The sequence below is a fragment of the Lampetra planeri genome, chromosome 4 (assembly GCF_965212315.1).
Source record: "Lampetra planeri chromosome 4, kcLamPlan1.2.h2, whole genome shotgun sequence".
NCBI lineage: Eukaryota > Metazoa > Chordata > Hyperoartia > Petromyzontiformes > Petromyzontidae > Lampetra > Lampetra planeri.
In genome coordinates, this window is record NC_136110.1 from 3510652 (window position 1) to 3536799 (window position 26148).

The 26148-nt window shown below is 46.8% G+C and overlaps 1 protein-coding gene across 3 annotated transcripts in view; it reads left to right on the forward strand.

Annotated features, from left to right (window-relative positions):
- LOC144717587 (actin-binding LIM protein 1-like) overlaps positions 1-26148 on the forward strand; it is a 118757-nt gene that overhangs the window by 85328 nt on the left and 7281 nt on the right. The window contains exons 7-19 of one of the 3 annotated variants that reach the window (XM_078593059.1): positions 5317-5404; positions 7760-7818; positions 8240-8311; positions 9354-9485; positions 10579-10717; positions 12829-12933; positions 14615-14662; positions 15207-15413; positions 17125-17210; positions 17811-17952; positions 19163-19195; positions 23878-23933; positions 24615-24669. In XM_078593059.1, the coding sequence (XP_078449185.1) occupies positions 5317-5404; positions 7760-7818; positions 8240-8311; positions 9354-9485; positions 10579-10717; positions 12829-12933; positions 14615-14662; positions 15207-15413; positions 17125-17210; positions 17811-17952; positions 19163-19195; positions 23878-23933; positions 24615-24669 (1222 nt within the window). The remainder of the gene's footprint in view (positions 1-5316; positions 5405-7759; positions 7819-8239; positions 8312-9353; positions 9486-10578; positions 10718-12828; positions 12934-14614; positions 14663-15206; positions 15414-17124; positions 17211-17810; positions 17953-19162; positions 19196-23877; positions 23934-24614; positions 24670-26148) is intronic. The other 2 variants (XM_078593057.1, XM_078593058.1) reach the window with 2 other exon arrangements.

The window sequence follows — 26148 nt, forward strand, 5'->3', positions numbered from 1 at the left end:
AATAATAAAGGACACTGAGCCAGACATCGTGGTCCAGTCGTTTATTACATTACCAAAGACACGTTTTGATTTATTTTGTAATACGATTGCTGTCGTGTTAATACTGTTGTTGTTATTTCCGTGTGTTTTGTAAACCGCTTTATAGATGCAGTTGCATTTAAGAACCAAATAAAATAAATAACATTTTTGTTAAATTTCGATTTAAAGCTTTCGTGACTGCAGGGATTAATATTCTTGATTCTTTCGGTAAAGTCACGTAGAAGGGAATGTTTTATTTTATTTTATTATTTCCCTTCTACGTGACTTTACCGAAAGAACCAAGAATATAAAATTTTTGTGCATTAACCTGTTTAAAAAATATATATATACACGCATATTCATTGTTTTTAGCTGAGGAATAAAAATGAAAAAATAAGCACGTCAAGGTTTAAAAGCAACACGAAGAAAATAGTTCACACATTTTCGGGGCACTCGTGCAAAATATCCACTTTTCCACACTGTGAATAGGTCCACGTTGACCTCGATGGCACAGTACACGTACAGCCCTGCTGTGTCCACCCCCTGCCGAATGAGGGCTTTCCCGTGCCGTGCGGGTCGTTGAGGCGGTTATTTAACCATACTTGGCTGCACCTGCCAGTGCAATTTGGTGAAGGCTTTGGAGTGCGCAGATGCGAGAGCGTAGAAAAACAAGACGGACATATTCTTATGCGTGGTTCTTTCGGTAAAGTCACGTAGAAGGGAAATAATAAAATAATAAAAATAAAACAATAACATTTTCACGACGTTTCGATTGCAACACAAGCAATCATCATCAGGTGTGAAAACCACAGCAAGAAATTGTTCCTGTGTTGCAATCGAAACGTCGTGAGAATTGTATTTCTTTATTTAAATTTTTTTATTATTTCCCTTCTACGTGACTTTACCGAAAGAACCAAGAATATGAATCCCTGCAGTCACGAAAGCTTTAAATCGAAATTTAACAAAAATGTTATTTATTTTATTTGGTTCTTTAAGACCGTCTTTATGCGAGTACAGCTTCCGTGACTGCAGGGATTCATATTCTTGGTTTTTTTGGTAAAGTCACGTAGAAGGGAAACAATAAAAAAATAATAAAATAAAATTCGCATATGTATCCATTTTTTATTCAAAAACCGTGCTCGACGGTCGGTGGCATCGAATCGGTTTGGTTAACGATTTCAGCGAGTGCAGCAGCGGCTTCTTTTTCACTGCACTGCCATCCACAGAGCTTAGCCCCTCCTGCATGCTGGTCTCCCATCCAAGCGGCTATCCGAGCCTGCTTCAGCATCCGAAATCTGCCGTGATTGTGCGCATGCTGCCCCGACGATTCGGTCACAGAGTAGGCAGTGGCAGACGTATCGGGGAGTTCATCTCGATTTGAAACTTTCGTGACTGCAAAGATTCATATTCTTGGGTTTTTTCGGTAAAGTCACGTAGGTAAAAAATGTAAATTAATGAAAATAAAATAAAAAATAAAATAAAAATCACGACGTTTCGGAGGCAACACAAGCTTCCGTCTTCAGGTGGAACCGTCACAGCACGCTTGCTGTATCAAGTAAGTAGTTAATTTTAATTTTTCATCTCGTTGCCCACGGTGTACGGGCGAGGTCGCACGCTTTGGGCCGAGGCGGCGCATTGTGTTGGGCGCCAGTCGCTCTCTCGCGACGTTCCCAAGAGGCACAGAGATGCAGTTGAGGGGTGGGTGGGGGGCTCAGCTGTAAAACCCCGTGGACGGGGTTACGGGGGGTCAGACGCGAGGCGCACGTTAGAGTCCTCCTCCTGGCTTTATCCATTCAAGCATCAAATCTAGCGGTGTGTCTGCGCGTGCGTGCGCGCGTGAGCGTGTCCTTGTGTCACCTGAATATTTATTTCATTATCTTTATTGTGTTCGTTTTATATCCAGCCATGTGTTTCACGTAGCCACGGTGGCGAGATGTTAACTATCTCGCCTGGTATACAGGAGGTCCTGTGTTCAATCCCGATCCTTGACGCCTGCTGTATATTTGGAGTTTGCGTGTCTCTCTCCCCGTGGTCGCGTGGAATTTTCTCTGGCTCCTTCGGTTTTTCCCTCCACATTTATGAACGTGCGTTTAGAGAATTTGGCTGCTATGCGTCCACACGCGATAAACCACTTCGTTCAGCTATTATTTGCGATCAGGTCACGTGTGAAAAAGAGCCATATAGATCAGTGGGCTTTACCTGGTAACATAATAGTTTAGTTTAGCTTTTCATTTTAACCCCTCAGCTTATGAGAATCTCAATGATATAAATTTCTATTTACATCCACAAACGTAAATCTTTCTCTATGTACAATGGCTTTTTGTAGTTGTAAGTGTTTTCAGTAATTAACAGACGCACTTGCGAGCAGGCGTTGCAAATGCAATGGGGAAGAGGGGGAGGCTCGAGGAGGGTGAAACAGAGGGTGGAGGAGCGAAGGTGACCGAGACAGCGCATAGCAGTGACACTCAGAGGGTGGGCGATCAAAAGCGACGTCCAGAAGGCAGATGGCAGGGCAGGCTTCAAGGGCATACCTTGGAGGTCACGCGTCAGCTTTACAACAACTCTGGGGATCGAGTGTCAGTGGCATTGCCCGCGATCACCTCTTGACCTTAACCGTGACCCACACGCGCACGAGTTTATCTGCGATTGTGTCGTGAATTGAGACCGCCCGAGCAGCAGGCCGTGGAGCCGATTTGATTGCGTAGTAGTCTCTATTTTCGGAGACAGGAATACCAAAGAAACATTTAGTCCGCCTGGTCTGTTTTGTTATTTACATTGTCGACAACAACGCTAATGATTATCTGGTGTTATCTTTACATCGAGTTGTTTATACAGCTAAGCCGCTGTCAAGAGCGCGCCGTCTGCTGCAAACACACTCTGTACAAACAATCAGCACTGCAAGCATTTTGCCAAGCAGCTTCAGACAGTCACGTGAACATTGATCACGTATAATTATTTCTTTTGCGCAGGCACTGTTCATGTCTTACCCACCAACCCACCCACGTCTTCCCCAAAATTAGGTTTAAAGCTGTGAACCCGCTTCTGCCTTCTTGTAGATTCGTGTCTTCCTACCTCCATATGTCACGGGCGAACAGCGTCCTGTACTGTTTTCGTAGCAAATCACGAACGATCTTGAGCGCGCTAGACCATGGGCACGCTCACCGTGCGCTCTTTCATCTAATAGTTTGCGTAGGCGTAAGTGGCACCGCGCGTGTATGTTCATTAACCGGGCGACATTCATGGGTCGCAATCAATGAATGTTTACGGTTCTGTTGAGTCTATTTTAAGGCATGTAAATTAATTGCATGTATTTGATGGGGGTAAATGTTCAACATATGTCTCGCTGCAGGCAACATTCCGCCGGGCCCATTCCACGTGATGTGGCGGCTCATTAAATCGAGTACCTTATTTCTTGAGAGCTTGCCGGTCACTGGTCATTAACGTGAAGCCCGTGCCCCCCCCGCCCCCCTCCCGGTGCTTAAGATGCCACAATTAGTGCGCGAGGTCCCGCTGCAGAGTTGGGTGTAGAGTTACACTCGCTGAGGATATGGAGGAGAAGAAGGGAGAAAAAATAACAACCTCAGCAACCACAGGCTGCTTGCATTTTGCTGTCGCCAGTAGCTTTTATTTGATTTTGTGTCCGTTGCTCAAAAGCGTCTTAAGTCGATGATCTGCGGTCCATTAATCCGGTGTGCGTGTTCCTTTTCCCCACTGCCATTATTCTCGTTCTTCCTTCATTTTTTTTGGTTGCGTAACATCTTCACGAGAGCTCTCGCTCTCCCGCATTGCCCACGCGGCCACGCCTCACACCGCCACGCCTCACACGGCCACGCCTGAGAGGAGATACCGTCCTCCTCGTCCGCCGGGGAAGGCGCGTCTGTGCGGGTTTTACAGAGGGCCTCTTTTGTGCTGCCGTATTGATCGCCGGCAACTCGGACCTCTCCCAAGAGGCGAAATCTGTGGCTTTATCCGGGCTGCGCGTGGAGTGGCTGCCGTCATCCGTCTGCCTCTCTCTGCTCTCTTGTTCTCAATTCAAGGGTCCTCGTGAAGCACATTCTGCCGATAGTTCGTTCTGCAGTAGTTTGTTTCCTGTCTCACCCTGTAAGCTTACTCTCAAGAGTTACAACAACAACAAAAAACGCGCAAGCATTAATTGTTCTTCGTTTGTAATGTAGTAAAGCAGTAGAAAGGGGAAGTCACACAGTTTATTTTTCTATCTTTGCATATCGAAATGTATTCCAAGATGTGAGAACGTACAATGTAAACTACTGTTATTGGCCAAACATCCCAATGCTGAAAAAATGACCTGCATATTACTCAGTTGGATTTACAGATGGCAACATCATCATCAGCAGCTACTGTGAAAACTTGGCAGGACCCTTCTTAAAAAGTTACGTGACAAGTGTAATATAATAAAATAATAATAAAATATTGGGCATATTCAATAATAAGCATAGCTTCAGGTATTCGCATTGATTCCAATTATCCACCACATTAATGGGATTTTTAGATTCCAACACTAAAACCCCCATGAGGTTAGCATGGTGGACATTTTTAAGAAAACTTTTTTTGTTACTTAGGTCATAGGTCACGATTAGTTCATCATAAGACAGCCCTCACAAAAGTCTACAACGAAATTAACTCAACCAAGTCCTGTAGTTGTCATAATAACTCACAGTCAGACACATTAAGCTTCCTATAGACGATCATGTCACACAAACACTGCACTCGGTGCAGGCGGTTAACACTGGTCAAAAAAAAAAAAATTCTGGCCTGGGCTTTTGCAGCTGTTTTAGACTAATTTCAGGGTGCTGATTCCAAATCTGATCTCAGATTTGCTCTATCACATCATTTTTATGCTATCGGCATACCCCATTTTCATTTATTTTACCCAAAATTAACTTTGTCACTTATGATTACAAGTTGTTGCGAGTTAGTGACTGCTTTAGTGTTAAAATAGGGTGCTGTGTTTTTAGGATAGTGTGTTTATAATATAATTTAATGTAGATATCCACATTCATTTAATATTGTTCTTCTGCAGTTTTTATTGAAAATGCAATATTTGATATCTCAATAACCTGATGTGATAGACAAAAACTGATGCCAGATTTGGAATACCTTATGGCAGAAAAAGTGTGTTGACCAGTGTAATCGGTCAGGGCGCATACGTGACGGCCTCTGCTCGCTGCTGCTGTGGGCGTGCGGGTGAGCGAGCGAGTGGGCAGCGTTCGGCGTAGAGGAGCGGCGTCGCGAGCGGATCCTAACCCTCGGCATCGCCTTGCGGTTTGTCTCGCGCAGGCGGGGGACAAGCGCTACCACCCGAGCTGCGCGCGATGCTTCAGGTGTCACCACATTTTCTCGGAGGGCGAAGAAATGTTCCTGCAAGGTACGGGGGGGGGTGGGGGGGGAGGGGGGGGGGTGGGGGGGAGGGGGGAGCCTGTGACGTTTGTTGCCCAAGAACGTCCGTGATGTTAGCGGAGAGTGGTTACCGTTGAAATCGGCCCAGCGCGTGGAGTGCCGGGGTGGGTTGTCGCGTAGAAGGGATCACGGGAGAATGGCGGCGGCTTGCAGAGCCCGTAATGCGGCAGTGGAATGATCGTGGACGATGATGATGATGATCGTGTTAAAGCCAACGTACAGTGCTTCTGCCTCTCAAACACTCACTGGCATCCTCTTTATTGAAATCAGCATTTCCAGTTTTGTATAGTTTAATTTCGGTGGAGTTAAAGGTCGCACACATACATGTATCGTATACATCAAATTCGATGAAAACAACAAGTGGCCGTTTTGTGGGTATGAGTAAAAAAACGTCGTGACGTCTTTATAGATGATCATCAATGTCCCATCGGTACATATTGGGGTTGCTACCTCTGAGGTTTCCAGTTTAGTTTGTTTATCCAGGTGAGAACTTGACGTGACAAAAAAAACCCAGGACATATCACGGGCATCAGCATATCTCACAAGACTAGAAGAGGGAATATCTACTTGGCTACAGAGGTTAAGTGGTACATGGTTGCAACACTGACAACAACCGGGTATTTTAATGTCCTGAGAAGACCCATATATTTCCCATGAGGCTTCCTCAAAAATAGGATGCCCTATGAAAAATAGGACAGGTGGCAACTCTAATATATACCCTCTGCAAGCCAAAGTTAGTTTAAATAATACATGTACTTATGTATATATCTATATGCTTGTATTAATTACATCTATGGCATGTAGGTCAACTGAGCACATGGGAGTTAAGACAGGGAATGCAAATAAAACCAGAGTAGGGTAATAAATGGGGTTTCTTTGTGTAGGCAGCTGTTTCATGACAAGTTTTTAACATTTTAGATGTCCTTGTAGAAACACAATAAAACAAATCGGTGAAGTAGCAATAATACATCCTCCTTTGTTTATCCTGGACAACCTCATTGAGACTCGATTTTTTTTCAAGCAGGGCCTTGCAATGTCAATGTTTGGTCATGTTCCACTAATGATCGTTTGTGGGCAAGTGGGAAGAAGCTAAAAGTTCCCGTGGAAAACGCACTGTTAGAGCATCTCGCGATTGTATCCAAGAAACAATCCGCGCAGCGCATGTCATCTGACCACATCACATCTCCCCCGTGAGATTTGGGCTCCGCTTTGCAACGGTGGTTCTCAACGGCTACTGTGCACACCCCTTGTTGAATTTAGTTTTAACCCAACATGGTTCTGAGAAATCAATGCGTGAATAATGAACATCAATATTTTAACCAATTGTCCATTTTGTGAGGTATCCTGCCTAGCGAACAACTTCAAGCGAATAAAAAAAAACATCAACGGACGCTCTGCACGCGTGACGTCATGTGTTCGCGCTCGCTGGCTCCTCTTGGAAACCATATTGTTAATGATTAATGAGTTTAGAATGGTACTTTTATATCTGTTCTGCATTCAGTTTCATTTAAGTTTCATTTATTAGGTATAACCCTGTGAGCCATGCGGCTCTTGACTCGGGTGCAGCCGCAACAAAACAAAAACATGAACAAGAAACATCTTAAAGTGACTACACGCAACAGAAAAATCCTGGAAAAAACAGCAAAGTCTTCCAGAAAAAAATACCGTATTTCAACGCTGTGTGCAAAAATCCCAGTGGGATGCAAGTCAAACAATAACAACCATAAGAAAATGTAGCTTAAAGTTATCAGGCTAACTCTGTACTATAACAAACAAACATGGCTAAACCAAAACTTTTCAAAATCACCAAAATAAAGCTATAAAAACAATGTAACAGTGATCATAGGAACTGTGATTCAGTGGTTACGAGAACCACTGCTGTACAATACTCTGAGGTTTTTTCGGTAAAGTCACGTAGGTAAAAATCAATATAATATAAATAATAATAGAAATAAAATAATAAATCACGACGTTTCGGAGGCAACACAAGTCTCCGTCATCAGGTGGGACCGTCACAGCTAAATTTACTGTATCAAGTGATACCTGATGACGGAGACTTGTGTTGCCTCCGAAACGTCGTGATGTATTATTTTATTTCTATTACTTAAATTTTTTTTACCTACGTGACTTTACCGAAAAGAGTATGAATCCTTGCAGTCACGAAAGCTTCAAATCTAGAACTTCTGTACAACTCCGTGCGGTCCGCGACCAACCACCCCTCTGGGTCATCGTGCCCGGCGTGATTTAATAACCTCGCTCCTCCTCCACCCCTCCTCCTCCTCGTTTCTCTGTCGCCACGTGGGGGCTACCCGTTGTGGCGCAGGCTCCTCCGTGTGGCACCCGGACTGCAAGAAGGCGGCCAGGGCCGAGGAGCGAAAGCGCGTGAGTGCGCGCACGCGGGCGCACGCATGCTACCCACCGACACGGACCACCGCATGGAGCATGGATTGATCTCGCGCGCCACAATTATTTGCACACCGCCGCCACCGTCCGTCCAATGCAAAAAAATGTTGAACCGTGTTGTTGTCGTCTCCAGCGTGTGCCACTGGCCAGGTTTGTGCACGACCACAAGGCGGTGGTTCTCTTTGGCAGAGCAAAGGTTCTCTTAATGCGACCAACCTGTGTTTTGGATCGACGTCTCACCCACATGACTCTCACCCTCTCCACCCACCCCACCCACCCCACCCACCTTGCCCTCTCCACCCACCCCACCCCACCCACCTTACCCTCTCCACACACCCCACCCAACCGCCCACCCCTCCGTTCCTCCACCGCCTGCCCTTCCCTTGCACCACGGCTCCAGCGAGTCTCGGCTGAGAGCATTCCTTCCCGGCCCAGCTCCAGCATTTCAGGCTCCCCGAGTCATTCTCTCTACGTGAGTGCCCCATCTGCAGCTTGCGCGGCGGTCCCTGTCCTTGCTCACCGAGTGAACGCCTCCCCCCAGATTTAGACAGCTCTTCCGGTGATCGTGGGAACCTTTGGTAGCATTTAGGACTCGTGGGGCTGTAAAGTGTTATTGTTGTTGTGGTTATAGAGTGAATATGCCGACACGATTAGCTACCTGCCTAGGCACTTCATTGTTGTTCCCTTGGCCTGCCACTCCATGCTACGCGTTTTCAAAATCGTGCAACTGTTTCGTCTTCCAATTGTGTTGTTGTTATTATTGTTGTTGTTGTTGTTTTGTTCGTATTTTTATTCATCAATAACGATCGTTGATCTTGTTTCGACGCGTGTATGAAGGACAATGTTGTTTAGACGTATATTTCTTTGCTCCAAGTGCAATTCTCATTGTCTCTCTCAATGTCCCCGAGTTGACACCCTCCACACCATGGCTCCGCATCGCTCACACATCGCCGTGTGCTCCAATGTGTGTGTCCCTATACGACGTCGTGCAAGCACGCCGACAAAGTTACACCCGTGTTTTCAACGACAAATGAGAGAAACGCGTTCATGACTCCACGTAGTGGTAATGCTTGCTGATCGAACCACGCATTTTTGTACGCATCTCGTCATTCGGGACACCGGATTTGCTTTCACGCGTGAGGCTCATTGCCGTTTGAGCGTTGTCTAAACTGCAGGTTAGCTTCATTGCTGTGTGTCTGAACGTTGTTTCTTGTCGCCGTGTTTCATGTGTAACCTTCCCTCCATCCCCTGCCGCCTCTCCTCCCCCCACCCCCCTCCCCCCCCGGGCACTCTGTGATGGTGGGGGGGGTGGAACTTTTATCCACGCCGGTGTTGGTATCTCTTTGCCGACTCTGCCCGGTGGGGGTGCGGTGTGTGGATCGGCGGTGGTGGTTGTGTTCTCTGCCGTGGTGGTGGTGTCGGTTGGGGGGGTGGTGTTGGAACTGGTGGGTGGTGATGGTCGAATCTGTGGATCTGGGGGGGGGGTGGTGGTGGTGGTGGTGGTTACCAACCAGGCACGAGTGGACAATGAGGCGATGGATTATAAGGACCTAGCAGCCATCCCGCGGGTGAAGGCCATTTACGAGATCGAACGGCCCGATCTCATCACGTACGAGTCTCGCTATGCCGGGGAGAGGCTAGAGCAGGTGTGTGCATGCATGCTTCCATGTTCGTTTCCCTTTGCAGCCCTCCCAGAACCTGTCACTGCACGAGCGCAGGGAATTCTGCGACATCAAATTCACGTTGGCACTGGCACCCCTATTTCACTCCGTCCGGCTCGCCTGGCAGGAGCAGCACGGTTCTCTGGCTGAACGAGAGCACGAGCTTTTTTTAAAATCCTCAGCATTTGTGATGTCGAATTTTAATTTGATTTGCTTTGTCAACTCAAATTTGGTCTTAAGTCTCAGTCAAGGAAACAAACAATGTGACAGGTTAAGGGGCTACAAATTGGATTGACTTTATATTTTTACTGCATTTTTAACACTGCAAGGGCACCTGGGAGTTGTTAATTCATTCGATTAGGAATTCCCAGCTCCCTGTGTATAAAATATGATCATTTAAAATCCCACCCAAACACCATTCATCAATGTCACTATAACCCTTACGTTGTAAATCCTGTAGGATTTCAAAAATGCCTTTTGGGGCCCACCAGGAATTCCAAATTCCTGTGACATTATTGCACCATGTAGGATTATTTTAAAAAACAGAAAATATGGTTATGAACCTTTGTGGAGGGCGGGGGGTTAATATTTGTAATGTAACTGTGAACACCCTTGTCACTTGTAATTCTGCGTGCATACAAGTGCTTTTTTCTTGTTAAAGTTATATTTTTTGTTAATTATATGAATATGATCACCCCCCCACCCCTGTATTGGGGAGGGCAGCTGGAGGGGAGGGCAGCTGAGGGGGACTGAAGCTGGGGGGGGAGGGCAGCTAGAGAGAAGGGCAGCTGGGGGGAGGGCAGCTGGGGGGAGGGCAGCTGGGGGGGACTGATGCTGGAGGGGAGGGCAGCTGGGGGGGAGGGCAGCTGGGGAGGAGGGCAGCTGCGGGGGAGGGCAGCTGGAGGGGAGGGCAGCTGGAAGGGAGGGCAGCTGGGGGGGGAGGGCAGCTGGAGGGGAGGGCAGCTGGGGGGAGGGCAGTTGGATGATGGCCAGAGCGTACATTGCACGGCATTGAAGGGTCAGCACTATTATGGTGACAGCCTTGGGCCCTTGCCCTCTTAACCCTCCCCCCCCCCAGGGCCCGGTGGAGGTGCATGAGAGGCTCGAGCGACGATCCTCCAGCCACGGCACCATCAGCTCTCCCGGCTACGCCCGCCACGGGTTCTCTCCCTCTGCCACGCGATCGCCGCAGCACTTCCACTGCCCAGGTATCCCAGGTACCCATTCCCCTCTGATCATTTTCCACCGCAACCACCATGAGTTCCAGAAAAGGCGAAACCGTGACCAACATGGCCAAACTGTGATGCGCAGAGGTAGCAGAGGTCAGTTGAAGTAAGGTCAGAGGAGGGAAAACACTGCATGTACAGCCTTGAAAATTGCTTTCACACGCCGCTGTTGGCAGAAGGGCTTCCACTGGAGGCAGCTCTAGAGAGCCCATTGAGTTGGAATTTGGCCTACTCTTCCATGCTTGGAAGAAGTGGGAGCGACAACACTTTACCCCGCCTGTTCTGTACCCGTGTATTTGCTGTACAGAGGCTGTGGGGGATTTAAGGCATTATCCCATCGTTTAAACCGCCGTGCCGTAAAGTTGAATTAAGCCGGCGATCTTTGGATTGGAAGTCCAGCGTGCAAACCATTCACACCACAATAGAGGTTTTTCGGTTAGATCGCCTAAAATGTGTCTTTAAACCTGCCACCACCCGACACAGCAATGAGTAACGTTTGTCACGTGAACAAAACATGTCAATTTACAGCACGCCGGTGTGTTGGAGAGTAAACCCACAACATCGACAATGACTCTCCAACACATCGGGTGTACTGAACTGGTAACGGATTGCCATGTTTTTGTTTACGTGACAAACCTTACTCATTGGCTGTGTCGGGTGGTGGCGGGTTTAACGGCGCATTTATATCCACGCGATCTAACCCAAAAACCTCTTATGGATAATGTTGGTCGCTAATGTTAAACATTCACACAACGGCGGCAAACAAGATGAAGGGTGGGTCTTACACGAATGCATCGGATTCGCTCAGCTTGTTTCCTTTGTTGTGCTGCTGCACAGTTTCAAGTTATTTGGAGCACGTGCACGCAACGCGATTGGCAGTTCGCTCGCTCTCCAGAGAAGCCAAATTACTTCATCCTTAAGCCTCGCTGACTGTAGCTTTGCTGATGCTGCTGCTGCTGCAGTTACCATGTTTACCAGCGTCAGCCTCTCATCTCTTGAAGAACGAGGTCATTCCAAAGGGCACGTGTAACGCAGTGCTTGCGCATAATTGCCGAGCGACCCATGCAAAGATTGAACTCTCTGCATTCAATGCCACATACGGTTTGGGAATTATTGGCCATGGCAGCTTCGTTATGTTATGCTAGATTCTCACTAATGTGGGCTTGCCTCCAAGGTCACCGTGGCATTCTAGCGGCTCGCACCACGTCGCTTTGATCGCTGTCGGGGCAACGACGCTGTTTTGAAATGGACTTTCACAGACCATCGCCCAAGTGGTGTGAGCCAAATTGCCGCAGCCAGTGTGTGGAGCCGTCAGAACAATATCGCCTTGTCAGACGCAATTTTGATTTGCACTTATTCACAATGTATTTTGCACGTGATGCAGAATGTTACTTTTTACATATTGTACTGGATGGGGGTCTAACAATGCGTCGATTAATGTCCAGTCTTGAGCTCGTGTCACATGCATTGAATAGCACCTGTCAGATTTGATGTATTTTATACGTACATGTACTGAGTTCACATGACCACTAGAGGCGCTCCCATTGATGGCAATGTTAAACTAAATTAATTGATTCTTGGAATTGAATCGTGGCCTGAAATTGAGACAGTTGATCAAATCGCCAGGGTCAGGGGGTGAATTATCGCACCGCTACACTACTGGGTATATCGTGTTTTTATTTTATTTTGTGTTTTATTATCAATGCAGTATCTATTTTATGTTGCTCATTTAATTTTGATTTTCTTTTCCCCGACACCTATCTCCCTTTATCACTCCACCACCCACTGGCCTGGTCACTATGCAACCGTCCCTCTCACACCGCTTCTCACACTCTGCCTGTCTCTTTATATCCATCTCTTCCTCATGTCATCTCTGTCTGCTTTTGTGCCTCTCTTTATCTCTAATTCACCCCGCACATTACGACCCCTCCACCCTTTTTCTCGAGCCATCGATCCTGCTTTATACATCTGTTGTTTTCTCTCAATTTCCCCTCCCTCCCTCCGTCCATCCCTACCCTCCCTCCTCCCTCCCCCCTCCCTCCCCCCTCCTTCCTCCCCTCCCTCCACATCACGTTGACCCCCCACCCCCGTCCGACCTGGAGGCATGATCACGACAAGTACACACAGCTCGCCCTCGCAAAAGCGGTCCCTAGGGCAGTCGCCCTCCCCCCGCCCCCCCCAGTCTCCCAAACACTTTCACCTGCCAGGTACGACCCCTCTCCTGCAAGTGACCCCCCCGTAGAGATCGCAGTTCGCTTTGAGAACATTGGATTTTTTTTTACAATTATTATTACTGTACATACAATAATAATAATAATAAAAACGAACCCCCCTCCCCTTTTCTCATTTATCTAACGTACAACTACTAATTGCGGCAATTTCCCGGAAAGTTGCTTGGATATTAATGTTTTTTTAATTCATTTCATGAGCATTTAGAATCATTTGATACTCGGTGGGTGTCACCAAAGCAAGCATTCATCCCTGAACGGAACATTTCATGTGGAAATTGCATGCTCTTATGCGCACAACGACCGCATACGTGCATATGCGTGTGTGTGTGTGTGCGCGTGCGCATGATGGTCACAACCGAGCGGTGGTGTCGTGACGATTGCTAGCGCTGACATTCGAGGCATTCCATTTAGTCGAGGGTTGGAGGGTGGATGGAGTCGGGAGATCTGAGCCCCGCAGGTTGGCATCAAGTGATTTGATACAATCTGGGGGGGGGGGGGGGTGGCAATGAGCTTCTGGTATTGGATAGCGGGAACACCGTCAGCCCTGCGGTTCAGGCTGCACCATGCCTGGAGTCACCTCCCCCGCAGCCCGTGGCCTTTAACAAATTGACTTTGATTTCGATTGAAAGCTTTCGTGACTGCAGGGATTCATCTTCTTGGTTCTTTCGGTAAAGTCACGTAGAATGGAAGTAATAAAATAATAAAGAATAAAACATTATAATAAAAGAAGTATTATGTTTTATTTTATTATTATATTTTATTTTATTATTTCCATTCTACGTGACTTTACCGAAAGAACCAAGAAAATTGACTTTGGTGACATCGCTCGCTCGCGCGTGCGCTTCGTTACCGCCATGCGGGCCCGACCGCGACCGCTTCACTAAGACTCCTGGCACAATGGCACGCCAAGCGCAGACCGGAACCTCGCTTCACAATCGGCGCTTAGCAGGGAGAGGGAGAGACACTCGATTTTCACTGTTTTTCTCGGCTATCTCTGCCGCTCATTCGCCTGATCCTCCCCAACCCTCCTGCGTCTCCTTGACCGTCTCCGCTCACCACACCTCATCCCTTTCCCCGCGTACCTCCCCGCCTGCCCTGACCCCTTTTATGCGGCGCTGTGGAATAATCACCGAGTGGCCTGACCCTCGTTGTAGCTGACGGCTGGTTGTTGCTGTTCACGTCAGGGTGGAGCGTTTATTTTTTTAGCTTTGTGTTAAAAAGGAAAGGACCGCACTGTTTGCCCACCAGAGGGCAATAGCATTATTCAGGTTCACTGCTCGCCTCTGTATTCTGATGCTTGAACATGCCGTGTTGCTGACTTCTGAAACGTCACCCAATTTTACGGATTTTAAAGACACTCCGGAAAGTAAGGACGCAGCTTCCAACCGTGCCCAGTGTCAACTAAGTTATCCAAAGTTAGTCTCACACAAGCACTCGCACTCACCAGCAGATTATAAGATACACCCCCCAACTCTCGCTTAAACAATACAGGGGGCAGGGGGGGGGAAGTGTGTCTTACAATCTGGAGAATACGGCAACAACTTGGTACATGAAAAAGTATGGCATTAGTCATTAAGCTCCTTGCATTTGTTAATTTCGCTATTACGATACGCTGATGTTCATTGATTCGCCGTATTTTTTTTGGTCCGTTGTGCAGAAGACAGCTCCAATATTTACAGGAAGCCGCCCGTCTACAAGCAGTACGGTAAAGTTGACATTACCCATTATAAGAACACAACACAGAGGCTTGTAGGTTATTTGGGTGGATATTTGTTGGCCAGAGCTCATATCTCAAATATATGGCCATGCCTCGTATGACCTTAAGGGGAAAAACTGGCCTCCACTATTGCAATGTGGAATTTCCACAATTGATTATTGGCTTTCCAGTGGGGATGGCAACGACCCCTTTACTCATTCGAGCAGTGGAGACTTTTTCACAATTGCCTCAGCAAGCTCATTGGCGCAGGGAAATCTGAAAATTCCCCTCCTAGGTTGGCCAGGGTAGCTCAGAGGTTCAGACTGCTGAGCTTGGCACCACCAAGATCCTGGTTTTACAATCCAGGCACGCACCTCGAATTAAACCGGGGTGTTCCAAGTAGCAGTGAGTTGATGGTCTCAGCCCATTAGCCGGTGGCTGCGGAATTAAAACATCACTTTAAATTTACCTCTGCCCTCAATCAATTTCCACCAAAACTTTCAGCTGTGAGAAATGAAAAATATAATGTGGACTCTTACGCTTGGAACATTAGAGCCGTCGTCACTGTTACCCGCTGCCGCCGATTCTACCGCCGCTGGGTGCGCAGAGTCGTCGATGATGTCGGGGCCGGGCGGTCGTGTCGTCGGGGAGGACGTCATCCAGTCGGCCAAATTCCCGGCGGCGCACGCCCCGGATCCCGCGCTGCCCGCCAAGATCGAGACCGACTACTGGCCCTGCCCCCCTTCTCTCGCCGCCGTCGGTGAGGCCTTCCCCGGCATGATGCCTCTGATGGGCGTGGATGAACAGCAGGGGAGCCACGGTGGCGAGATGTTAATTACCTCGCCTGGTATACAGGAGGTCGTGGGGTCGATCCTGACCCTGACGATGCCTGCTGTATATTTGGAGTTTGCAAGGTGTGCTCCCTGTGGGTCGCGTGGATTTTTTTCGGGGTCCTTCCGTTTTTTTTCTTTCCACATTTGCGTTAAGAGTATTTGGCTGCTATTAATTTCCACGTGATGATAAGCCACTTCGTTGAGCAATCATTTGTGGCCAGGTCGCTTCTGAAAAATAAATATATAGCTTAGTGGGCCTGACCTGATAAAATAAAAAAAATTGTCAAGTTGAAATGAATTTTAGCTTTTACACGATGAGGTGGTTTAGGAGTCACGCTAAGGCTCGATTGAGTCTGTGTTATTGGAGGTCGATGAGTAATGACAAGATTGTGGCATGGTTTGTGTTTCAAAGCGGCTGTCGGAGATCTCCCCAAATAACACGCAGCCGCTAAACAAAAGGGCTCAAATGAAAAATGTTTATTTTTTACTCTTAGAGTGCCGACTCCTACGCGTTTACGGGCATGTTTCTGGAATGTGCGGAATCTGCAGGGTGGCTCCGTAGTTTTCTCCTGCTCACGAATATGAGTTGTTAATGTTTCCACATACCAGGCCTGAGCTGCTTCAAACGTAATGGCAACAGCAGTTATTTCTGCTGCATGTACACTTTGTGTACATACATACATGCCTAATTTATGACTCCGTTTCTTCGGATGTCATTGGGGCTTTACCAGGTCCGGCCTTAGGGGTGGGCAAGATCGGGCAGCTGCCCAGAGCACAAAGCTCCCAAGGAAGCACCGAGAATACATTCGTAGAGAGAGCATCACAATTTTCACTATTAAAAAAAATGTGTCTTGAATCGTGTATCTAATGAGTAACACACGTGCACATGAGTGAAATGAAATATATAAATGACAGTGGATTACTTTCAAATGGTGCAAAAAAGACGATTGATCTGGCCAGGGTTTGCATTATATCTGGTCATGGCAGATATAATGCCATAATTCTACTCCTTATGACCCACCAAAATGTCCTGTGAAGTTCACAAATTTTCCTTCATTCAAATATAAATGAATTCACTAAACACTTCACATTCTTGAACATTCAGAAACATATTCCATGTAAAATTTAAGGGAGTGTAGATTCCAATGCATGCCTGGTGTGTGTGTGTAGGGTTGTGCGTGTGTATATTACATTGTGTGGGACATGTTTAGCAGTCATCACGCACGTGCAGAATGTAACGGGGGTCGTTATTATTCAATTTGGGAAAAATATTATCAATTCGGAAAACCAGATCGAGGTTCTACTCATATGAATGCATAACGAGTCTGAATTAAATAGTGCATTGACCAGGGCCCCCGTATCTTGGATATAATATTCATGCCAATAACATCTGGCAACACGGCAGAATCAGTTTTTTTTAACAAAAACTGACTCTGCCGATGATCCCCAGAAGGTCTAAACCGCTCCGCAATCTTCTTGGTGCAACAAACGCTGCCGGACAACACCGACGCTGAAAAGAAAATAGGCCAAATAATTTGTATGTGGGGGACACAGAAATGCTTTTTACCCTCATTCCAAGTCTTTGACTGCTTCTCCGTTGGGGTGGGGGTGGGGGTGGACGGTGTTGGGTGAGGACAGAGTGGCGGAAGAACAGGACCATGCACGAGGAGGAGGAGGAGGAGTCGAGGCGGCGCCGAGTCGTTCACGAGCAGGAGATGAGCAAGGTGGTGCACTCCGCACCGGGAGTTTTAAAACATTACATTCCGTGCAAACTAAAAAGACACACACGAATCCCGATTCAGATATTATTTGAACTGCAAAAAATCAAAGGCAGATAAGGAACGGTGTTACGATGAACAAAACAAATGGTGTCTTTTTATTTACCTTTTTTTTTATACCGGCCATGTTTACTGAGATGGATCGTGGCTGATGTTGACGGTAATCACTATGAGGAAAGCAACAACAACAGCAACGGTAATCACTATCGTCAATGTCCAACGACAACGCGGTATTCTATCAATTGGACAGCAGCGTTGGACGCGCCAACATTACCCTCCAATAAGAGCACACGTGGTTGGAATACACGCCCTGCTGCAAGGAATGCAATGGGGTCCACCCCCTATCCATTGTTCCCCTTCATCATCACCCGATACCTGCGGTGCCTATTTGGCCCCACAGCCCCCACCCCCTCCCCTTACCCGGTGCAATTGCACCGCCTGCACACGTCGCTGGCCACGCCGCACGCAACACCCCACTTGGCATTCACCCGGACGCGTCGGGTGACCCGCGTCGCTTCCCCCGCTCCGCCCCGTGGCCGTCGGCAGGTGCAGTCGGGCCTCGGGAGGATGATCCTGCGCGAGGAGATGGAGAACCAGCGTGAGCTGGACCCGCGGTCGTCGTCACGCACGCCCTCCGCCTCCAGCGAGCCCTCGCAGCGCACGCGCTTCGACTCCCCCGTGCATGCGTGTAAGGCGTTACATTGCTCACACGGCGTCGTCGTCGTCATCGGCTGTGGATCGGAGCCACTGCTGCTGGATGTGTTTAGTTTGTTGTCCTTCCCCTGCACATGTAATTAGCACGGTTGGCTACGTATGGTGCGAAAGAAGTTGCGACATACAGACGTACATATGAGGCCTTACCAAGCGGTCGCAAGTCGGCTCGGGCAGCTTATTTTTCGACTGATCAGAGACAATTGCAAAACTAGTTTACAGAAACATTAAATGGATATTATATGATTATAGTATTCGATTATAAGCGGACAAGGATATGTGTCAAAAAAAGGTTTGTAACGTACGCGTGACTCTTCGCTCAGCCCTCCTGATTATTTTGTTTCTTTATCTCACCTGGCTCAGTGATGCCACATGATGGCACCAGACAGGTGAATAGCCAAGGTTGTTCCGTGGCATGGTTCAGTATAACTTTCCTGCTCTACTCCCATCTGATGTATTCACATATAGCGTGTTGGGCCAGGTTGCAACTTAAATTGGAAGGTTGCAAGTAAAAAAAAGATTTGGGGGCTGACCCAGCCCATCATTACCTTTGAGGTCGATAAAATCCCTACAACTTTGTGGGGAAGTCACCCCTGCCCCCATTGGATTGTGTAAATTCCACCACTGGCTGCGGGTTGTAAACAACATATGAGCCGTGCCTCATTGCTCATTTGAACACGAACTAACTTTTGGCTTTTGACTTCATCTGAAGGGTTTCTGCCACGGTGTTACCGGTCAGCACACCGACCTTTCAATCCCGAGGATGCGGGTTCGATTTTATCTCCCCCCCCCCCCCCCCCGTCTCTTTTAATGCACCGGTGTGAATGGGTTCACCACATTTAGTCGATCGGCAAGTCGTTCGTGGCAGGGTCAAGTGTGGGCACTCCCACTTCTTTCAAGACGTCTGGCCCGTGCGGAAGAGTAGGCCAAATACCTTCTAGATGGAGCTCCCGTGACATAGCAAGACCCCACAACAGTGGCGTGAGCAAACAATATCAGGGCCGCACCTTTACCTCTTTTTGTGCCTTGACTATGATTGAATGTGCTCAGTAAGATAAATCGTTTGGAGCGGGAATTTTACTTTTTATCGGAGAAAGGAAAGGGAAAAAAACTGGACGTTTTGGCCGGCTTGCTCCACATATTTTATCTGCCTGTATCAATGTTCTTGTGGTGCTCTTTTTGGAAAGCTCCATCAAGGAGTCTGTGCCCTGAGGAGCAGGGTAGGTACCCACGATCATGATGGAGCATTGCGTCTTTGTCATGAAAAATCAACGTCTCGTCCTAACTTGTGTGCGTGCGTGCGTGCGTGCCTGTGTTTCATTCATTGATGTCGTGCTTGTCTCTGATTATTCAACGGGGAAAATGACAGAAAGGATTGGCAACACTTTGTTTTTGCTCGTCAGTCACATATCTGTCCCTTTTAAACGTTTTCGATGGCAAATTCAGCAGCTTTAAACTGCAATTTTACTTTTGCAATGACCGAGTGAAGCATGCCATTGGAAATAGTAAATGTTCAAACAAACTCCTTCCTGATTAGGATATTATAAGTGCAATTAAATGACTGCAGTGAAGCTCTCTTGAGCTCCCTCTTTTGAAGACCCTACCGCCAGCAGTGGCGTCAAACTATTAATTGCAATGCATCGCCTTTGACACCTACGTTAAAATAAATGTTTTTTCCCCGATAAACACTGAGGCCTTAATATTGCAAAATGACGATGAGTAAATGAAGTGTTGCCAATGTGTAACGCAGATGTGAATCAGTCATTCACTGTGCTGTCATATGGTTGGTGACCACATCCGCTGCAAATGGTAAAGATATGATCAACCTTAGAAGTTGTCTCATCCAAAACGAATTTAAAGAGCGCCTTTCACATTTTGGCCTGGCCTTGTGCACATGTGACAAAAAGGAAGGCATCAATGTTGGAATGCGTGCCGTGGCGTAATTTTGACACTTCTAGGGGTGAATGTATTTGGCTTTTAGAGAGATTTCCAATTCACATTTATATTTATTCACGTGCACACCTGTGAGCAAGACCATGATTTTGGGATGAAAGCCAAGGTTTCTATCTCTGGGCCAAGGCTGGGGTCTGTAACACAACTTACACAAGGCCACCACCGTGACCATTAATACATGGGCAGGACCAAGGACCATGTCTGTTTGTTTGGGGACATTTTTTTCAATCAGTGTCTTGACCCTTTGGCAAGGAGCACTGTTTATCCACGGCTAGCTGAGACAATTATAACTCTTTTCCACTGCAGAACCAAGCCATACCGGGGCCATGCCGAGCCAGCCCGACGTGACTCAGGAGCAGTGCCGGATAAAGCTAGTGCGGGGCCTGTAGCATTTGTTATGAAGGGGCCCTAATTAAAAACACACACTTAAATATTAAAACACATACATTTTAAACTTGCATAGTAAAGTAATTGTATTTTTTCATTTGCTGTACAGCCAGATAATACGACAAATCGCTAACCTTAAACACCCAGTCGTTCATAAAAATTGAAGGCAGTATAGTGCTATAGTGCAGAATCACTGAACCGGAATTTTTAGCTTGAGAGCATTTAGCGCGGGGCCCTTGAAAGTGCGGGGCCCGTAGCATATGCTCCTTTTGCTACTAGGATAATCGGGCACTGCTCAGGAGTTCCCATGTATTTATTTACTCACTGCAGAAGCCGAGCCACGCCATGCCATTCCACCGACGTCACACGCCGTGTACGTGTCGACACACGTGTAGACTTTACGGTGGCACCGTCCTCGGTGTGCACTGACTCATGTCACGTGCTCTGTGAAAGTACAATTTATCCCTGGCCAGCGCATCACGGTTTGCTTCTGTCAAATAGCCAGTGGAAAACCATCCGTGCATTGAGGGTCCCACGCTGGCTTGGCTCGGACGGGCTAGTGGAAAAGGGGTATATTGTTATGGAGAATTGCCTTAACCCTTATCTTTCCACCATGCGCATGAATGTATACACATTGAACCTTGGTTCTAGCCTTACTTTTCAGCTCTAGTTTGTAACTCTGAACAACTCTGGTCTTGACCTCAGGCCCTCCGTGCCGAGTGCGTGTCTGTCTGTCCGTTCGCGAGTGCCTGTGCATTGGTTGGGCATTCGTGTTTTGGCATGGTGGTCACAACCGCTGGCTCTTGGATGCAGTTTTAGAACGATTTCCAATCAACGGGCAGCGGTTTGTACACTTGCACACACACACACACGCGTCTTAAAGTGACTTTATGCGCCTGGTGTGGCTCTCGATGGGCTGCCTTTCCCTCTCCATGGACATGGTCAGATCCCCGCGATATTTCGTTACAGCAGTGGTTCTTAACCTGGGGGGGGGTGGGGGCACGTAGGTACAACTACTTTGTTTCATCAAACCGATGTGTTTATTAACATTATACTCTTTTTTTCAACGGTTGAGAACCAAAGGGGTACAAGGCTGCATTAAATATTAAGAACAATTGCCTTACAGCGACCAGGCAGGGTAAATATTATGAATGAATCAATCAATATTTCTTTGTAATAGCGCACCTCACATGCATAAAGGCATATCGGCGGAGTGCTTTACACATAATTACATTTACATGAATGCCCAGCACTTAGAATATAAACATGCAAGACGTTTAGTTTGTAAGAACAGAGCCATGTATCCACTGTGCTGTAAGAGTGGTTAACAATGCAACGATTTGTCGATGAATATATCATCTTAGGATTACCAACATTGAAACCGACGTGTAAGAAGCAATGATTTTGATTGAAATCAAGTTTCATGTAACTGGTGCACATGTGTCTCCACAGTCACCACAATTCACCACAGTGCTAAATACAGATACAATTCTTAATTTGTCACATTTACAATAAGCTTCGACCAAATTCAGTGTCACGTTGCAATTAAATATATTTCGTTACAGAAGAGAGCTAGAGACGGTTTTATTATGCATGACCAGTGAATGTGATGTTCATTATCGCGTAAACTTGGCGATGCATGATAATACAAATCGCACTTACAGCAGACACAGACGTAATTAACTTCCAAGCCCCAACATTTCAGAAGCAAGGGCTTCAGTGAAACCTTATATTTACAATATTTAAAACCAGAGCTCGAGATGTATCAAGGAAATCAAGTGGTCCTCAAGAGTGATACAGATTTTATGAATAAAAACAGACCAAAACTAAATCGTAAAAGTAACACTTTATTCCGTAATTTTTTAATGTCCAAAGGCAAAATCTGAAAGCTTGTAAGTCTGCAGTGCAGGTCTCTAAAAAGTAAATATTCACGTAAATAACATTTTATTTGTAAGATAAAATACAAAAAAACACGAAATATTTCGACGCAACTCAGTTTTTGCCGACGCGTTTTCGGACTGGTCGTTGGTTTAATGGACATCTGTGAAAAAGAGCTTCATAGCTCATCACATTCCTCCAGTATGAACAAAGATTCTGATATTCATTGGCTTAATATTGGCTTAATATAAAGGCCCAGGGAGAGTCGTCGTTTGTTTAAAGTGCAGACCCAGGGAAAGTCGTCGTTGGTTTAAAGTGCAGACCCAGGGAGAGTCGTCGTTTGTTTAAAGTGTAGGCCCAGAGAGAGTGTTCGTTGGTTTAAAGTGCAGACCCAGGGAAAGTCGTCGTTGGTTTAAAGTGCAGACCCAGGGAAAGTCGTCGTTGGTTTAAAGTGCAGAACCCAGAGAGAGTCTTTGTTGGTTTAAAGTGCAGACCCAGAGAAAGTCGTCGTTGGTTTAAAGTGCAGACCCAGGGAAAGTCGTCGTTGGTTTAAAGTGCAGACCCAGGGAAAGTCGTCGTTGGTTTAAAGTGCAGAACCCAGAGAGAGTCTTCGTTGGTTTAAAGTGCAGAACCAGAGAAAGTCTTTGTTGGTTTAAAGTGCAGAACCAGAGAAAGTCTTCGTTGGTTTAAAGTGCAGACCCAAAGAGTCTTCGTTGGTTTAAAGTGCAGACCCAAAGAGTCGTCGTTGGTTTAAAGTGCAGACCCAGAGAGAGTCGTCGTTGGTTTAAAGTGCAGAACCCAGAAAGAGTCTTCGTTGGTTTAAAGTGCAGGCCCAGGGAAAGTCGTCGTTGGTTTAAAGTGCAGGCCCAGGGAGAGTCGTCGTTGGTTTAAAGTGCAGACCCAGAGAGAGTGTTCGTTGGTTTAAAGTGCAGACCCAGAGAGAGTGTTCGTTGGTTTAAAGTGCAGACCCAGAGAGAGTGTTCGTTGGTTTAAAGTGCAGACCCAGGGAAAGTCTTCGTTGGTTTAAAGTGCAGGCCCAGAAAGAGTCTTCGTTGGTTTAAAGTGCAGGCCCAGGGAAAGTCGTCGTTGGTTTAAAGTGCAGACCCAGAGAGAGTGTTCGTTGGTTTAAAGTGCAGACCCAGAGAGAGTGTTCGTTGGTTTAAAGTGCAGACCCAGGGAAAGTCTTCGTTGGTTTAAAGTGCAGGCCCAGAAAGAGTCTTCGTTGGTTTAAAGTGCAGGCCCAGGGAAAGTCGTCGTTGGTTTAAAGTGCAGACCCAGAGAGAGTGTTCGTTGGTTTAAAGTGCAGACCCAGAGAGAGTGTTCGTTGGTTTAAAGTGCAGACCCAGGGAAAGTCTTCGTTGGTTTAAAGTGCAGGCCCAGAAAGAGTCTTCGTTGGTTTAAAGTGCAGGCCCAGGGAAAGTCGTCGTTGGTTTAAAGTGCAGACCCAGAGAGAGTGTTCGTTGGTTTAAAGTGCAGACCCAGAGAGAGTGTTCGTTGGTTTAAGGTGCAGAACCCAGAGAGAGTGTTCGTTGGTTAAAAGTGCAGACCCAGGGAAAGTCTTCGTTGCCTTAATGTGCAGGCCAAGGGAGAGTGTTCATTGGTTTAATGTGCAGGCCCTGCTGGCCACGAGTAGCGGGCGTTTTTACGGGGGCCTAACTAACACGCGCTCCGCTGCTGTGTGCAGGGTCTCCATCCAAGTCTTCTTCCCTTCCAGGTTATGGAAGGAATGGTCTGCAGCGGGTAAGGACATTGGTTCAACTTTCATCTTGTGCTCTTGATTTTGGTTTGCGTTTTGAAAAATCGCTTTCTTTGGTTTCGCTGAACGACAACAAACAGCAGGGCCGCAACGACGCTGCAGAGGGGGTGGCATAGAAAAGAATGCAAAGTTGAAAGCCGCGGCCTCGGATAATGCTTTTTGTAGTGGGGGGGGGGGGTTATGCCAGCCTAAATGAGGCACTCGGGAATGATAAACACTCATTACTGGCATGCACGAGGAGTGCACGCACCGCAGCCGTTTATCATGAAGTGTCTGCCAAAGGTCAGACTGCTCATGTAATTCAGGAAACGGGGAAAAAAACTGTTGGCTCTTTTACAAACCCGTGTGTATGGCCTGGAACTACAATTAATGGAACTATAATGAATGCCCTCATCTCGGTTTTATTTTTACACTTCGCACAGTTTGGCTATTTCCTTTGCCACTTCCTGTTGACCACAAAGGGTACCGTTATCTTCACCGCAATTAGCCGAGGGACGTAAGGAATTTGAGGCACTGTTGAGAATTGAACGTATGCCACTGTCAAACATTTTCTGTCTAATTTCCTTTATTGGAACCGCAATTAGTAGCCTAAATTTTTTTTTTACAGAAACGTATCATTTGGTAAATTAACGTGTCCCGTGCCTTATGCTCATTTTCTCCTACAGCCCCAGTCGACAGATTTCCATCACGTCCATGGAAACTGTTACCAAGATCCCCGAGGTAAGATGAGAGGCATTCGATAATAACACCGCAACGTATTGAAATGTTTTCATCATGTTTGTTTTGCACAAAGGCATCCGTGGCCACGCAGCAAAAAGTGACGCAACCTCGCTCAAGAGTTGATCTGACAATCCGTCGTGATCCAGTTGACGTCATCTGCTTCATGCTTCACAATTCCCCCCCAACGTCGTTGATTTCCTTAGTCACGTCTGACGTAGTGAAACGTCTTGAAAATTGCTGTTGAATTTAAATTGTGTTTTAAGGTTGACCTTGTCATTAAAACTCCTATTCCACGTGAATATATCCCAGATATGTTGGCATTTTAAAAAGGATTGCGTCACTGTGAACCAAGTGGGTGATCCAGTGGTGAGCGCAATGCGCTTTGAACCTGGCAGACCCCAGTTATATTCCCAGATGTGGCTAGCGTCATTGGTGAGCGATATCTGACCAGGTACAGCTCTCCCTGCCCCAACCAACACCTTCACCTACCCACACTGACCTGCGTGGTGAAGTATGGTCAAACACCCCTCCCCCACATTCGACGTGCCGTGGGAAGGCTTTTATCTTATACGATAAAGTGCTGCAAATTAGAGTTAGTATCACTGTTTTAATTCTAGCACACCGAATGGATATTATCGTGTCCTTTAAAATACATGGTTACAATGCAGTCTATGTTTAAAGAAATACAATTGCGTATGTTATAATTATTTGACCTGAAAAAGGTAAGTACTGTTGCATGTGCCGGATAACTTAGTCCGCGTGTGCTTGTGTTGGAGGAAATCGGTGGTTTACATTTCGCCGTTTGATGCATTGAGAAATGTCCATTTGTTGAAAATGCATCGTTGCGTGTGCACATTCTGTGTTACATGAAAAACATTCCACACAACGGGTACACCCGCCCACCTCCCATCCGCCTCGTGTACGCCTTTGGTGGACTCTTGTCCCAAACGCAAGTCGCAGAATGTAGGAACGGAAATATTAAATTCGTTTCACGCTGCACAACAACAAAAATAAACCTCGCAATTTACCAACAATTCGCTGAATTGATAGAAAAAGCAAAAAAAAAACGTTGGCCACCTTTTGAAAAGCTGTGCATCGTTGCACTTTGAACTCCCGTATAATGCTGTTCATGGAAACGTACACGCAAGGCCATTTTTGTCAATCCACTGCTGGATGAGGGCCTCCGCACACTGCGCGGATCGTGAGGGTTATGTTCAACCTTCCTTAAGCACGCTGGTCAGTGCGTGTTGGTGGACGCGGGAACCGTAGGCATTGGATCACAGCACGTAAAGAATGGATTAAAATGTACTTGAAGATGTAGTAAATGAACGAGTATTGTCGCGGTTTTTCGAGAGACCAAGCAACTCTCACTAACTGCCTCTCATTTGTTTTTTGTTGTTTTGTTTTCTTGTCCTTTGTTCCTTTTCGTTGTGTTTGGTTTTATTTCCCTTCTCATCTCCTTCCATGTAGATTGCCAGG